This window comes from Malurus melanocephalus, unplaced genomic scaffold (assembly GCF_030028575.1).
Source record: "Malurus melanocephalus ecotype Western Australia unplaced genomic scaffold, MMel_1.1 scaffold_26, whole genome shotgun sequence".
In the NCBI taxonomy this organism is placed as follows: domain Eukaryota; kingdom Metazoa; phylum Chordata; class Aves; order Passeriformes; family Maluridae; genus Malurus; species Malurus melanocephalus.
Window position 1 is genome coordinate 2,502,608 of NW_026623258.1, and position 17,357 is coordinate 2,519,964.

The 17,357-nt window shown below is 37.4% G+C and overlaps 1 protein-coding gene across 2 annotated transcripts in view; it reads left to right on the forward strand.

Moving 5' to 3' along the window:
* The window catches only part of LDAH (lipid droplet associated hydrolase), a 107,696-nt gene that overhangs the window by 13,074 nt on the left and 77,265 nt on the right, over positions 1-17,357 (forward strand). For both annotated transcript variants that reach the window (XM_057390434.1, XM_057390432.1), the window contains exon 3: positions 14,079-14,213. In XM_057390434.1, coding sequence (XP_057246417.1) covers positions 14,079-14,213 — 135 coding nt within the window. The remainder of the gene's footprint in view (positions 1-14,078; positions 14,214-17,357) is intronic.

Below are 17,357 nucleotides of genomic sequence, written 5' to 3' on the forward strand. Positions count from 1 at the left end.
GTATAGTTGAAGGATCAGGTCCATGATTTTCTTGAAATGTAGGTGTTATGGAAAGAACAGAAATTAGTGTTTTTTCTGTTGTCATAAAGAAAGGGCTGTTTGCCCTTTTACAGTGTTTGTTTAGTGTAAAATTAGCAGTGAAGTACAAAATCTGCTACAGCAATATTTAACATTGCTTGTGTTCATTGAAAACCAGAATCCACAAAGTGTAATGGAATTTTTTTTTTCTGTTTTAAGAGTATCTATTTGTKCCTGTATATTTATGAAACATTTAGTCTTGTAAATAAACACTCTACAAATTTTAAAACCACTCTGCTGTTTAGCTCGTGACATTTTGCTTTTCATCAAAGTTTTTCTTGCATTTCATCGCAGGAGTGCATTGTGATACCTTTGTTCCAAGTGTCCTAGTTTGTGTTACCATTGCTGTAAACAAGACAATTTTGCAATTTACAATCTTGTACTTGGGAATATAATGTAAATAACATTTTTTGTGGTAAAGCGTGTTACACAAGTTTCATTCACCAAAATACAGAAATAATTTCAGAATCTCTGGCCCGCATGCCAAGTACTCCCTATGCTTTGCCAAGTTTCTTGGTCTGCCTGTTTGCAGTTAGATCACTGCTCAGTTATTGGATCATCTCATTGTTATACCAACTCATGCTGTCACTTGGTGATGTTTAAGGGTTATGAGGACTTAAATTGACACTTTTTTCAGGTATAAAGRTCTTTGTTCTGAGCTGATTCTCTGCGTCAAAGATTGCTTATGCACAATAGAAAGTGARGACTTGGAATCTACTCGTCTCCTAGGAGTAGTTACATGTACTTATATCAACAACACCGTTTCACTTGAAGACTACTTAACTATTTTTCAGCACTGAAAACAGTGCAAACAATTTGCCTGGATTATGACAAGTCTTTAGTATGTACTCTTGAGATGAGAAAATCTCTAAGTTCTCTTTTTGACTGTAACATAGGGACTCTGTAAAACTTTCAGTACATTATCTGGCTTTGTCTTCACCTGCYATTTCACTTAACAGTCATCACCCTCAACATTTGCATAAGGAAAGTTATAATAAGACTCACTATGCAATAATAATTTGCAATAAAACTAGTTGTGTAGCCCTGAAGCTTAGTTCCTTTGTGTTTTGGTTTTTTGGCTTCCACAAAACCAGCTCTTTGAAAGTTATTAATCATTCACTCTGCTCAGCAGTTACTGGAATGAATTGTTCTTTGGAGGGTCTCCTGTCACCACTGAGAGCAAGGGGTAAAAATAATTTATTTCCTCATTCTGCAAACTGTGTAAAGCATGTTTAATTCTCTTCAGTTTGCTTTTAGAATGCCGTTGATTTATAAAAAATGTGCTTATTGGTACATAATCTCTCTGTTACAACTTTGTCTGCAAGAGCTGAGCTGGATTTAGTAAGGACTCTCAGTATCAGCAGATGAGGTTGCAATGTGTAGCTTCTGGCAGYCTTAGCCAGGATATAATCAGGAATCCTATATGGAATCTTGGCACCTTACATRGATGGATCAGAACTGTGTACTTGAAGCAAAATCTGATTTTGGAGTTAAGACCATTGAGTTACTCAGGGAAGGTACTTTATCTTCTCAGACACCAGTTTCTAAGTCAGCAGCCAGGGTCTCCTTCMCCASGACATAGCAGTGTGCACAATTTACMTTTGAAATGCAKCTGGAGGAAAGGGAATGTTGCTAACAATGGACAGCCAGGTTAAGATGAAAAACGATTTCTTACCTTCTGGTCAGGAGGACTTCTGAGTTCTGGGTCTTGTATTTTGTACCTAGTGACTAAATGAGCTCCAGCAACAATTCTGTGAACGAAATTGAGAACCAGTTCTGTCTGAATACATTAGGCAGTTTTTTTTTCCTTTTTCTAGTTTCATGTTTCGTGGTTGGTTTTTTTTTGAGGTTTTTTTTTGTTTGTTTGTTTTTGTTTTTGTTTTTGCTTTTTATTTTTCAGAATAGTACCAGAGCATCACATAGGAAAAAATCTGTCCTCATATGTTACCTCTGCAGTTTTGTTATTATCAGCAGGATTATGAGAGCTCTCATGAAGTTTGGTTTTGGTTGTTATGTTTGTTTGTTTGTGTTTTTCGTGGTGGCTTGTTGATTTTTTTTTTTTGATTGGGTTTCTTTGGGGGGTTGGCCAGGCTGAGTCCATGACAACAGGTTCAGGTGTCCAAGGTCCAATTTCATCCAGCCTGATATTCAACACCTAATGCAGATGCTGAAGGGAGGAGCAAAATTTCTGGGTAGTTTGGAGAACCAGTAGGTACAGAGGCACTGCCATGAGCATTTCTGCCTACTGAGGGATTAGGTTGCCCTGAGATGTGAAATCTCCAGCTCTAAAGGTAATCAAAACTTGTCTATGTGCATGGTCTGCTCTGACTCTGTGTGAGCAGGGAGGGCTCAGAAATCTCAGATGATCCCTTCCAAATTCAGTGATCCTGCAAATGCAACCCCTGAACAGGCCATCCAGGCTTCGTGTCCATATGTGGATTCTGGTTGATTTTGGGATACTTTMAAAAAGTAGTAAAGGTAACTCTATGGATAATCTTAGATAAATACCTGGTTAGAATTAGTTGCCCTTTCAAAAGCTGTAGTTTGCCTTCACAGCCGTACTGAACAGTGAGAGCCTTAACAATGAAATTGGGTTTGTTAAGTGTTGGGAACCAAAGAGAATTAAAAATTGGTAAGGAATGAAGCAGGGTACTTAAATWCAGTATAAACAGAGTATACCAGAAGAGGGAGCTGTTCTAAAGATTAGRAAAATAACGGGTTTTGGCAAGCTTATTGCCAGATATACCATGTATCTACAGGCTTCAGGCTCTCTTCTAAATGCAGAGGTAAGCATTGACTGTTTCTCTACTGTATTCTTATCAGAAAAAACCATAGTTTTATAAGATTATATGATGATGATTAATCAGTTATGTTAGTTGTTGAGGGTTATACAAATGCCTTTTATTTGTATTAGGAGTGAGRTAAAGAATATCAAGGTAGAGCAGAGAATATAAGATTTGGGAGTGCCGTGGCTTCTGTTCCCACCTTTCCACTKCATTACTTCTCAGCAGATCATCCTCACAAATTGTGTCCYGARCCAYCAAACAAATCCTCATTCACATTTRYAATATTTGTAATTATACAATCACCWAAGTTTCKAAGCTAGCATTCACTTACAGTCAGYTAACACCAAGTAAATAAATTAACATAGAACACAGCTGYGTAGAGTGAGACAACAAATACTTCCRCTCCTGGAATGTTTAAATCATTTACCAGCTCCATGGGCAGCTCCTCTCTTACTTTCTGTGAAAAATTCTTGTGCCYGGGCTGGTATCACCTTCCAATGTACAGCAGTAAATACCCAAAGGACMTTAAGGAAAGTATCTCATCAGATAGAAGTATTTCAGGTCTTTTTTTAAGGAATCATTCGTTTAACTTTGGATTTTGGTGGTTTAAATTAAGTAATGCAATGAGAATTTTTAGGTGGAAGTCATAAAGCGTAGCTAGACTAGTACTAATGTTGAAATAAGCTACAGAGGACCCCTGTTCACATGCTATCTTGCACTTTATGTTTCTTAATCCTRTATTATATAGTTGTGGTGACATAAAGCTGAGGCTGTTTCCTATGCAGATGTTTTCCATCATATTAACATTTTGCTTTGTGTGTTTATCTTCACTACCTCTACTAGTATAAGATACAAGGTTTCATGAGTCCTATTGCCTTTGGTTTTGACCATACTATCCCAAGTAGAGCAGTGCTGCTGTTGTCCAATCTCAGCTGAAGCAGTGGAGCAGAGAAAAAGGAAATTTTYGGTTTTCAAAAGTGAAGATATTGTTATTTCACACATGTGGTCCAGGGAATCAACTTTAAAATCTTGYTTGATTGGAGTCTTGGCTCTCTTGACAAGGTGTGTGGAGGTTTATAGAGCTCAGAATGGCATCTAGTCCAGCTGGCACACCTGACTCACATGTGGCTTATCAGCAGGAACAAAAAAAAAAGTCTGAATTGTGCATCTGAAATTCTGTCCTGATTATATGCTGYTCATATCCAAACAGCTGAGCAGAATTCCCTCTGCGTGTGCAAAGACACTCTATTTATTTGGGAAAGATTTCTCTATTATATTTTAGCTTAGCAGCAGCGTTCATCCGTTCCTTGATATTTGCACTGCTTGAAATTAAACTTAGTTCTGTGATACTGTATTTGAGTGGAGTATTTACTATAAAACATCATTCCTAGCTGTATGGAGAGGATGGCAGTGAATCTGCAGCTCTTTCTTGCGAGAGGAAGAGAAATGCTATACTCTTTTATCATGGTCTCATTTGCAGCATAGGAATTGAAGCAGCCACTTGATCTTTGAATGTATTACTTGTTTGCTGGGCTGCTATCACACTCAGAGAAAGCTCCCTKCTGTTCCTAAAATATTTAAGAGTGTCTTTAATGATCTTATGTGATCAGTATTACATAATTGGAGTTTTCCTGGAAAGTCTCTACTGTTACCTGCTTTTATTAGCAGTAGGTAATCGAGCCCCTCTTTGGATGTGGGCAGCCACTGACGAGTCTGGGTAGCAGGACTGGGCTGTTCATAAAGCTCCTGCCTTCAGACCGCTGTTGGAACCATGAAGTGAGGTATAAAGCAGATGTTCCTGAGTTTAAAGCAGTGTGGAAGGTGGAAACTGATTCCAGAGTATTCATTAGGACCCACCAGAAACTGGAAGTTCAAAAGAATAGTGCTTGGAGCACTTAAAAATCTTCCTGAGGCCATTATTTCGCAATCCAAAATCTTTGTCAACAATACTGGCATAAGGTATTCCTTTTCCCATCACACTGTGCCATTCCACCCCTCAGTTATGCCAGAACAATACTTTGAGAGATCGTGCTGTGAATTAAGTAAATACATACATTTATTTCTGGGGTCTTTTTACAGCTGGAACAGTTCCCTSTTTGGGTTCACAAAATTGAACAGAATTGTGCCAGTGTAGTTCAAGGGTTGGTGAGCCATGGTAGGAGGGAGGGAATGATTGTCAAGGGAAAATGTGGGAGTTTCTTCAGCTGGATTTGCCACAGAGCTTTCTGTTGATAAATTTTGGTGTCAGTCCATAGCGCTCAGCACATGCATTTGAGTTCACATGCTCTGTCTGGCAGGAGCTGGTGCCCCACCAGCCTCTGCAGGTGGTAGTGATTCTCTGAGAATGCCTCTCCCTTGAGGCTTCTGCTTTTGTTTCCACTGCAGCTCCAGCTGAAGCTGACAACGCATTTGACCCTGCGTTCTCAGATTCTGAGGTGGAGAATTGATATTTTACATTGCTGTGAGTTTATTTTTTTTCTGAATACAAAATTTGGCTTTCCTGCTCTCCAGTAACTGTTACATGGGATGCAAAAGTAATCACTGAGAACAGGCTACACTCTGGAGATAAAAGGTCATTGCAGCATAGCAATCCAGGTAGAAATACACAGAGTAAGATAAAATGTTTTTCTCTTTCCCTATGACTCGTCTTCTTATCAGCAGGTAAGGAAGTAAGAGCACAATTTTCTATTTTAGTGAGACTGCAAAAACGGTTTTTAAACACTGCAAAACGGTTTTTATTCTTATGCTTGTATGCAATGTGTATCACTGTACTTTGTATATTTGTACTTTGAGCAGGAGCAAAAGAATACACAAAAAAAACCAAAATCAACCCAACCTTATCTTCGTAATATTTCCAGTCATTTCTCCCAAGTTTTCTACCTATTTCTTTATCTCGAGCACCAATATTAATGACTTGATTACAAGATCAGCCTTCTTTTCTCAGATGGTCATGCATGTAAGGTGCTGTAAGCTGGAGTTCTTAGTGGCTAGTAATACTTTAATTTTCATACACAGGCTATTTCGTCTGTTTCTAATTTATAAAACGGGAATAAATATCCCCTTTACTTACTGACGTAAACAGTTTGACTTCCTGAGAACCTTATTTTTACAGCAGATTATACTAATTTGTTTGTACCTGTTTGATTTTTGTTTTCAATTCACGTAAAACTTTAATGAATTTTTCCCATTTTTTTCTGAAACATAGTGGACTCCAAAGGATACCAAAGTAAGAGTTTGGATAGAACACATGCATGCTGGAAGATAGGTGTATGTTGTATCCCATATTATATATTAAAAAATTCAATTCTTAGGACACTGTTCTCCATTATTTTTGCTGCTTGTGGACTACTTGTTTGTGAGTAATATTTTAAAATATGATGACAGTTGAGCTTTGTTTACTGGGTCAGCCCACAAACTTCCATTGTCTTTAGAACAGAAAAAAACATAATCTTTCATTAAAAATAAAAACTTCCTCATGCAGAGAGGAGCCTGTATGTCAGATCTAGGCTTGAAATATGCCATTTTTGTTGAATTTCCCAGTGCTCCAGAAGTACCTCTAATGGGGGCTTGGCACAGTTGAGCTTGTTAAGTTTGAGGAGGCAGAGTAATGACAGGATGGTTGAACTTCCAACTGTGCTTGACAGTATTTCKCTCCACTAAATCTGGGTGGCAGATGTGACTTACTGAAGTGACTTACTGAAATTTCTCAATCCACAGTCTTCTTTTGGTGTCCTCTCCCTACTAATGAGGCGTTTTCAGCATGGATCCTTCCTGCCTGGCTGTGTGAACGGATCAGAGAAGGAAGTGATCCCTCTCCTGCAGCGTGYAGTGGCTTGAGTTGGCCAGGGTTATGGAAAAATTGTGTTCTAGGTTGTTTTGCTTGATTTGACAATTTTAAAAAAGATCTGTTTCTCTTCAYGGAATGTCTGAGGCAGAAGGGAAGAAGAAATTGCTTAGTGAAGGACCTACCTATGAAGGAAATCCAGTGTTTCCATGTGCATCATGTACAAATAAAGCAATTAAAWTTTTTTAAGCAACAGCAGGAGTGTATAATGTACTTCCTTTCTAGGAGCTGATACCAAAATACYTTGACTAATATGGATTTGCCTTGATACTAAACATTTTGGATTAGATATACTTGAAAATAATGAAAAACAAAAATCTTTTTTTCAGRTTCTAGTTAACACATGGCCTCAYTTTTGTCCCATAGTAAATCTTAYGGATCACTGAATCTATATTAGGAATAAATGTGACCCATTATGTTCAGTATCTGGATTATGGAAAACAGTGGAACCAGAAACTCAGGAAATCATAGCTTTTGATTTTGTTTCTCCTGTTATGGGCATGATGGAAGATTTTGATCATTGTCCTGATTTCCATTTTTGAAAACCTTGACTATCGTTGTTGAATTTAAAAAACTCTCATAGGACTAAGTAAATACATAGTGATACATAAATACTGCCTTCCACTTTTAAGTTTTAGATATTTTATATCCAKCATCAGCCTTCTCTTAAGAGGCAGAAACTCTTCACAATAGATCTTAAATGGGTGAATAGATGTGCCTGTGAAGTGACTTGTGTTTTCCTCAGTAAATTTTTTCAATTGAAGTCTTCATGGAGCATTTACTTATTCCAGTGCTAATACTCCACTCACAAGGCTTTTTCTTCAGTCAGAAATCCAGTGGTGTCAACGCAAAGAGTTTTTCCCTAAGGATGTGATATGGTATGTCTTCGTTTATCCATGTTTATCCATGTTCAGAGCAGTCTGTTGTTTTATCTTGCATTTCTGAAGACTCACACAGATGCAATGCAAAATTCATATACAAAATCACCCTGCAAYTGGCTTTAAATACAACATTCTCCTGAAGTCTCAAAACACAAAAATTGCAGAAACACATTTTCAGTCTTTTTTTTTTTTCTGAAATTAACTGTTTTAGTGTTCTTTCACTGTTGCTATTTGTTTCCCCTTACTACTTGGATAAAACAAATACCCAAAGCATCCAGACTTACGCTTTTCTGTTTTTTTATTAATTCTTACCAGTGGTACAGCATAGGAAAATCTGATTCAGATTTGAAAATTCTCTTTCTGATGCTTTTTGAGTGTATTGTTTGCTTCTTCCTTGTATATTATTCAAAAGTGATCGAATTTGCAGAGCTGTGTATCTGCACAAAGCAAATAATTTGTGGTTATCTTGGGTTTGAATTTTTTTTTCCTGTCTTTGTCTTTTTCCTGCTGCTGTTTTCTCATCAGGGTTGTGTTATTCAGATGTTTCGTAGGCTTTCTTGTGAACCCATTTGGCATCAAATCTCGTGTTCCTTTCCTTTGTTCACCCTCTTTCTTTCAGATGGAGGTTTGTTTTCTTCTGGTCCAGTGCTGCTTCAGACCATGAAGCTGGCTGATAAATTCCCACTGGGAATTCTAGACCCAGCACAGAACTTTCAGTAGCCTCTCTACCAACGTTAGTTGTAGGATGGATTGTATCAGACCAACCACCTCTGAGGTGTTAAAAGTAGTTATATTTGTCTTCATCTGCTTTAAGAGACTGTGTATGTGTAGGTGTGTATTAGGAGATCTAAATATTTTAATTTTTCATTTGCTATGAGGAAAATGGAACACAAATTATTTAATTGAAAGCAGTAGAAAATCCTGGGTTCTGCCCTTGAAAAATGTGAAAAATTCGCTATTCCATTAGGAATAAGTGTTAAGTCTCAGTCTTAGCTCCCGAGAAATATTCATTTACAGACACATTWAAAAAATTAAAATCAAGATTTCTTTTTTACTTATGTACCTGTTTTGCTTGAGATGGCAGAAGTAGTTAGTGAAATACACCTGGGGACTTATAAACCTTTGAAATATTGCTTAATCACAAAGTCCAGTAGGTTTGCAGTGGATGAAATCAGCATTCTGGACTTTCTATCTTATCTGCCTGGATAGATGCTGTTAATTATTCYCATGGCAAAACTGGCATGGACTGTCACAATTTTCAGCTGGGAATTTTAAKTCTCAGGCTTTGGGCACACTTGGCACTTGGGCAAAACCATCTGTGTTAGGTTAATTCAGGTTTATCTCAGGATTTATTCTCACAGGACTGTGAGATTTCTTTAGAGGTGAATGAACCTACGTTTATCCTGAAGGTGAAACAGCATTAGAGAACAGCAGACAAGTTTATTGGCTTTACAAAATGTATATAAAGAATGTGTATTATAAAATCCTATATGTAAGTTTTATAGCTGTATCAAACTAATAACAGTGTATGTGTGTATGTTTATATAGGGAAAAAAATGTTCTTGAAATGTTCTTGAAATATTCTTGAAAAACCTCTCTAATAAGCTGTGTTACAGACACCTGGCTGAATCCTTCTGAGATTCCCTATTTTCACAACCTAAGCAAATATATTAAGGTGCTTTCCAGCCAAATTCATGASTCCAGAGTTAGAGAGGATCAAACAAAAATTTCGCATGTGTTTCTGTATAATGTCCTTGTAATGCTTTGCTCCTTGGCTGATGCTGCACCCCTAGAGTAGGRACTATAAATGAATACAGAACAAAGAATGCCAGTCCCTGAGACGTGCAAACAGGCRAAAGCTTCATTGACATGAGTTTATGATGGTCACTCAGATATTATTTGACATGTTTTATTTGAAATCCCTTGRCCTTGCATGTCAGGGAGACCTATATGTTGCCTTTTAAGGCCTGATCACCAGCCACGGTGTCAGATTCTGCCGTTTTCCCCCATGTGTGAGAACATCATTGTGTTTTTTGCATGCTCCATTTAAATTCTTCTGACATCTGCGTGGGCTGCTTTCCATTCATTAACATAGGGGAGTTGCATCTTCTTCCATGGTGGCTGGTCGGACGCCAAAGGCAGATTAAGTTTCTTTGAGCAAGGAACTTGTCATTGAGGCTCTTCGAGCTGGAGCTGGGAGCTTTGGCAGCTCTGTGAAGAGGCAGTGAGAATCATTGCCACAAAAAYGATTTTTATGTGTCCTGCTGTGCACCCCTGGATTTCAGATTTGATTTATGGCTGCCCCCTTTCTTTTTGTTTTTTAGAAGCCTACATTTGTTTTTTTCTTGCAGGAGACTATAATGTAAATACTGCAGCTTACACTTAGTTCTGTGGATTATTTCTAAAATTATTCTCATGGTAATTGCTGGCATGGCTTCCAGTTCCTCAGAGTTCTCTGCAAACCCACTGCTGGCTGTGTATTTCCCTTCTTGTACTYATGTAGCTGCCTTTATTCTTTATAGTCCTGCCGAGGTCCCAGAGCAGGCAGAAACCAACTGGAGAAGTGCATAAAGCAGCACGGCTCAGTGCCAGCTTCTGCTCCCACGGATGGTCGGGAGATGTCCTGGAGACACAACTGGAAACACTGGGTTGTGTCTCACAGGACAGTGCAGGGAACCCAAACGCTTGTTTCAAGCAAGGTGCAAGRAACCTTGTCACTGTTTGGGATGATGTAGTTACGCATCAATGTTTTATTCACTCCCCACCACTCTTGGCTTTTACAATATACTGCTTAAATAAATGTTTCTCATTTCAGCTATCCCTTCCAGAACTGCTAAAAACTACCCAGTTTTATGTTTTAGTCTCAATTTCTTTTGAGCAAGCTGTATATATTTTTGACCTACCATTTTCTGGACAGAAGGCTTTTCTTTCATGTTTTTCTGTATTTGTTTCTAACCTGGAACATTTTTTTGCACRGGGTTATCTAATGCTAGTGTTCTCAATACTACAGCTTCTATTTTACATGAATATGTTCTGTTGCTGAAGAATTCAAAATGCTCGACATTTTGCCTTGACAATTTGTAAGCCATAAAAGCTGTCATTGCTTGTAAGGAATGGTTATGGTCTGTGACTTTTTAAATGGACATGATGTGTTTATTGTTTGCCATTYAGAATTAAGCTGATTGGGTTGCACTGATGGTGCACTGTATATAAGTTTAAATTTATATATATATAAATATAATTTTTAATATATGTTAAATATTATAATATATATTATAAATATTATAATATATAATAATTATATATTTACTATAATATATATTAATGTATGAAATTCAATATATTTTTTATTTATATATTATTATTAATATAATTTCTCTTGTGGAAATGCAGCACCTCAATTGTTAGTCTGTGTTTGATTTTAAAAMAGGCCAAGTCTGACTTTATGATGCATTGTATAGGAAATCAGGATAAAAGTTATTCTTCAGCAGTGGTATCCTGGGGTAGATACTCCATTTGTACAAGTTGTTCTTTTGCCACTGCCTGACTGTCTTATTGAGGAAGCAGATGGCATTTAGAATCTTGATTTGATGGAAAAAGCATTAACAGGAAAATGTTTGCAGGTGAAAGGTAGGCAATTACATGTTTATAAGTAATGTTCATATTTCTACTTGCATGGATGATTAAAGAGTATTAATTCTAGTTCTTGGAAGTCTATACCTGCAGTGTATAGAAGTGGAGAATATTTGCCTTCTAAAATAGCTCCAAATTCCACTTCTGTGCTCTCAATACTTCTGTACCATTTTGTGTTAGCTGTGGGTGGAACAGATCGGAGAAGGAAGCAGTGGATTCCCGTCTTCAAATTAAAAATGGAAAGACTGAGCTTAATGTAGARTAGCTGGGTGAAATGTCATGTGTTACAGAGAAAAACGGGGAATGTTGATTATTGCAGCTTGTGGGTGCATCAATAAAGTGGTCCCACTGTCATTCACTGTATAAATTGTCCATTTGATGCACTCTTTCTGTGAAATGCTTAGAAATCTTTTGTAAATTAGACAAATACTCAGTATATTGCAGTCTTGTGTCCTTTTCTGTTATGGTCACCATTTACAGCTGTTGTTTGAAAGACTTCTGAAGCAACATAAATGGTGTTGAAAATTAAGTACAGTTGAGAGTAACTGCTTAAGATGGGCTTCTTGGTTCAGATGACTGCAGTCTGAGATTTGCTGACATGCGTGAATGATTCAGCTGCCCTGAGGTGTCTAAGGATTGATGTGGTTTTCAAATAACTGGAGTAACCTTCAAATCATGGAGGTTAACCTGCATTTACTTATGGTTTCCATTTTTTGACACTTAGTTGCTGAGTGATAGAGCATAGGTAGTTCTAGTTTGCTGTACTGAGAAATCCTTAAAAAGCACAAACGAGCCCTGCATTGCCTGAGTGCCTTTGTGATTAACCTGGTAGTTCTTTTTCTGTAAAATAAAATAATTTAATTGAACATACTTCACTTGCATAGATGAGCCCAAAACATTATTGGTCACAGGCTGCTGTGCATATTAAGTCCCAGGTATTTCCATTAGCTGTTACTATTACTCTGTTGTATGAAAAAGTCTAAATCTGTTCAGGGTTTTTTTTTTGTTTCCTACCCATAAAGTACTTTGACAGATAGCAGTTCAAGTGAAAACATATAAAATTACTTTGAAGACATGTGAGACAAACATTCTTCACTCATAAATATTGTAGATGCCAGCTTTCAAGAGCAGGGACTATTAATCTACATTTACTTAGGTCAGGACAAATCTGGAATAACTCCATTGGAATTGCCAGTTCAATAAAGAATAAATTTATAGCTGCTTTACACATGGTGATTTTTCTGYAGAAATTTTTACTGTTAAAATTCTTGTTGATTTTCATTCCCMTGTGTGCCAGCAGTTCCCCTTCATACCCCTTCAAGGCATTTTGGAGTGCCAGTAGCAGTTTTAACAGCTCTGACCTCTCAGAATATCTCTTACCATGAGCAGATGCTTATGARGACTGGGGAAATGAGGTTTCTTTAGCATTTATGGATTTTCTCTTTTACCTGCCTAAAATACGTATCAYGTTTATCACAGGATAGAAGTCCCCTTTCCCTGAAAGAAGTATTAGAGTTTCTTAGGCTTTGTATAATATTTGAYGCAAAGCCTCACTGTTCTTAAGCAGTTCTTGATTGTTCTTCAGCTGATGACCAAATCCTGAGCAGATTTTATGTGTTAGATTCATCTGGCTGATGATGGGAAAGAGTGCCAAATGTCAGAGCTGCTGTCATTTCTCCCCCATCCTTGTTCCGCATTATTAAAGGAGAGAAAAGTGTAAGGAAAGAATGCTGTGATTGAGATTAGTTTTGTGATTCCTTGATCTCAAAATTCTTAATGCATTGTACTCCAGAATTAAACATAGTGTAAAACATCATGATCATTTGTACTACAAAAGACACAATTGATTTTGGATTGCTGATACTTTTATCTTCAGCCTAGCTGAAAGACAGATTTCCTCTGTGTGACATCAATCCAAGGAACTTGACAGATGATGTGTAGATTATGTTTTATTGTCTCTGGGGCCCTTTATGTTCTGTCTTTTTGATGTACAAAAGTGTGATGCAATTGTATGGATGCATGAYCCTTGTGAATTTTAAATTGTTTTTCTAGAAATTACCTTACAAAAGTTTGGTCATATATTTTTGGGTTTTTGCAATGCAACAGTTCCTTTTTTAAAGTCTCCTTTAATGTCAAGCTTACAAAGAGATGCTTAGAAATGTGTAATAACTGATAGGAATGTTTTTGGTTTGGTGGTAGTTCCCCCCCACCATTTGTGTAGTGCAGTAAAAACTGTTTTTTTAAAGATCAGTAGTTTTATTAAGATTTAAAACCCCCCAGAGACACTTTTTACATGTAAGTGAGAGGTGAAGTGTGTGAGATACATTACCTAGAGGGGAAGASTCCCCTCCTGTGCTCATGTGTCATCCCAGTGTGAACCCTGGCCTCACCTCCCGTGCATGTGGCTCTGCTCTGGGTGGCTGTGGGTACCTCAGTGGCCCTGGGTTCAGAGACCCTCTTTTGAGACAGCAAAGARCTTACAGTGTGCTATCTGAAGAGCAAAAGGTTGGAAGTAAAAGTRGAAAATAGGAAAATACCCATTACGGAGAAAGAGGAGTGGAAAAACCCTTGTTTTTATCTCCACAAGTACTAATTTGCTTATAGTTCTAATTCTTCTCTGTCACTATCAATACTTGCACAGCTCAGCCAGACTGATGTAAAGGAGTTGACACAATTTTAATGAAGGCTGTTTCATTTTGTGATATATTGGTGTTATTTTGGAATGTCTTTGCCTTAAAAAATTGTTGTCTTTTTACAAAATACTKCTGTATAATGCTGTTTAGATTGTTTTGAAGCCTATTGCTTGCTGTTGGAAGGTTAATATTGACTGTGCTTGTATGTTTTGTTTTTTGGCAGGTAACCCTGGRCTGGCAGGTTATTACAGGACTTTTATACAGGCCTTATACCGTGGGTTGAACCAGCAGTATCCTGTCTGGGTTGTGAGCCACGCTGGACACTGTAAACCTCCTAATGGGATGGAAATGATTGAAGGTACAATACTGTGACTTGTGCATACAAATGTTTGTACCCCTCTGATTTCAGTGGCAACACTTGTGTCTGTTAAGAGCAGATTGACATGAGTTTTAAATGTCTCCATTGTATTTCAACAGAACCGTTTGAGAAGTTAGTGAGTTAAAGAAGTATTTTAGGTAAATTAGATTTGCCAGACAAATATGTGTTATTAAGRGAATAAGAGAGGTTGCTGTTGGCAGTCCTTAGAGACAAGTTACAATGAAGAAGGTCTATAATGTGTTTATGTTGAAAAGAGTAGATTAGAAAAGGACATTTTTAAATTAAATATCCAATTCAGAGATGGAGTAGGTTAGGAGAGATTTCATTATCTCTGAATTTAAAAATAGCTGTACTAAATCAGTAAATTTCCTGGAAGAAAGTACATCTTTCTGAGGCTGGAGTATGGGATGTTTGCAGGGGAGAGGTTGCCAGTGTATCTGTCTAGAGTCTTTTAATATACAGATCTCCAGCAAGAAATGGTAGCCAACTCTAAGCATTGTTAGGTGGGGGGAGCCAGCAGTGAATCCTGTCCTGGAAGCTGATTAATGTTGGAAGTCCTCTGGATTGGTCAAGCTGCAGTGATGTAGCAGTGAACCAGCATTTCTGATATTTTCTTCCTATTCCCCACCGTGTACATACCCCACTTTGGAAACCACTGATTTAGAGTGTGCAAGCATTTAAATAGTGCACATGACTTATGAATGATGCTGCCTGTAAAGGGTCTAAAATAAAGCAAACWATGTGGGAATAATATGCCTGATTATATTTAATTCAAGTAGATTTTGAAAGTCTCATAAAGACTTAAAGCAAGTTTTCCAACAGCAGCCATCAATCACAGACTACTGCCTAACTGACTGGAGGGATATCACTTTACAATTTGGAAACTGAACAAAGCTACACCCTTCATTTTTACTTCTGTATGATATCCTTCTATCCAGAGAGCTCTTGCAATTTCTGCTCCACAGAGACACACACCATTAATTGAACATTTCATTGCTCTAATTCTGCTGCCAGCAATCAATCCACTGTGCAGAATGATTTGAAACTTAATTTTATTCGGTGAATACAATACAAAAGTTATACCTCAATCTCAATGTCCTTATCCTCCTCCTCAGCTTTTAAAAAGACATTTGTTTTGAATACTGCTATGAACATAAAACAGTCTGGCATCAATCCTTAGGTGTAGGCAAAATTGCAAAAAAGGAGAACAGTTTTCTAGTTCTCTCTTATTTATATTTATTATTATAATTAAAATTAGCATAATACATATGCATAGATGGCAGGTGTACATACATAGCCATGTTTTTAAGTGGTTTCATTCTGTGGATATCTGCTGTGCTTTTATACAAAATAGAACATCTCAGACAGAAATAAGAGTAGAATCATGGAATCATTAAAGTTGGGAAAGACCACTAAGATCAATTTCAAGTTGACCAAATACTACCAGACCCACTAAACCATATCATAAAGCTCCACACCTACTTGTTTTTTGAACATTTCCAAAGATGGTGACTCTACCAGTTCCCTKGGYAGCCTGTTCAAAYRCTTAACCACTCCTTCAGTGAAAAAAAAACTTTCCTAGTGTCCAACCTATCCCTCCCTTGGCACAACTTGAGGTTGTTTTCTCTTATTCTGTCTGTTGGTACCTGGGRGAAACCAACCCCGACCTGGCTACARCCTTTCAGGTAGCTGAAGAGAGCAATGAGGTACTTAATTTTCTGCAAGCGGAACACCCCCAGCTCCCAAAGCTGCTCCTCATCAGACTTGAGCTCCAGACTCTTCTCCAGCACATTGCCTTTCTCTGGACATGGTCCAACACCTCAAAGTCCTTCAAGAAGATTGAAGGTTTGATTTTGTTTATTCCTAGGGCTGCCAATATACTACTTTTGGTAGCAGACTAAGACAGAGAATAAAGAAAAATTAAATCAAAAATTATCAATTAAATGTTGTAGTAGTATAGCTTGGCCAAGTGCTATAGAAATATGGAATCCTGTGATCCATATCTTAGTTGACTAAAGAGAGACAATTGATGTATTAAAATATCATATACCTAATAAGTGCTAGTCAGCATTCATGACTTAGTGATACAATATTTGGTCAAATGATAAATYAAAGATAAATCTCTAGAACTTTATAAACTGTATAGCTGTACATATAGAAATGGTGAGCTATACACAGTCAAGGTAAAAATACTTTTTTATTGTTTCAACAAAGCATGTTTTTTCCTTCTGAATGAAAGGGAATTTTGAGTGACATTCTTAGTAGTCAATTTAGAAAATAAATTTCTAGTTTGATCTTTTATGTTCTGTGGACTGTAGACATAATAGTGTGTCCTTAAAATCTGCTAAACTAGCAGATTTAAGTTCATGATTTTTGGTAAAAAGAGATTGGTAATGATTGATTCGTAGTCCATCAAAAGAGTGTTTCCATTGCTTTCTCTTTACACAAGGGGACTAGGGCCTTCAGACCATTTTGAAACTGAATTACATCCTAAAAAGCAGTATGGGAAAAGCAGAGAAGTGGTGAAGGAATAATAAATTGTCTGTGAAGACATTGATTATGTGAACCCAAAATGTTAATGTACCATCAGTGTGAAGTTTTGAACTGAAATTAAGTTGTGCATAAAAAAAATAAATTCTAGCATTACAGGAAAATTTGGAAGTGGTGTGTAGCTTAAATTTATTTGATATATTGCTTCTTGGCTGTTGTTGCAATTCATCTGAATAGAGTTTGCTTTTGCAGCCCTCTGGCTTCTAATGAAACTGCAGAATTAACTATGAGTAAGAGTCTGCTTGTAGCTCAAGTGATATAAATCTACAAAACATGACTGAGATTGTTTGGATAAAACTGAATTTATACTTCAGCAAGTTAATAATCTTGTTAATTGCTAGGTAGTTGTCCACCAAATGACAGATAGTAGTGTGGCATGATTAGAAGATACGAGCCATAAGTTTTTACCACCATGATATGCTGTGCTGGCAGGAAAGGGCCTAAAATAGTAGCCTGAGCAAGACAAAGAGCGTGGTGTTCTATAATGAGAGGGTTATGAGTTATTTAGGACAGTGATTCCCAAACTGTGGCCTGTGGGGCACTGGTGGTTCCCRGGACACTTGCTTGTGGTCC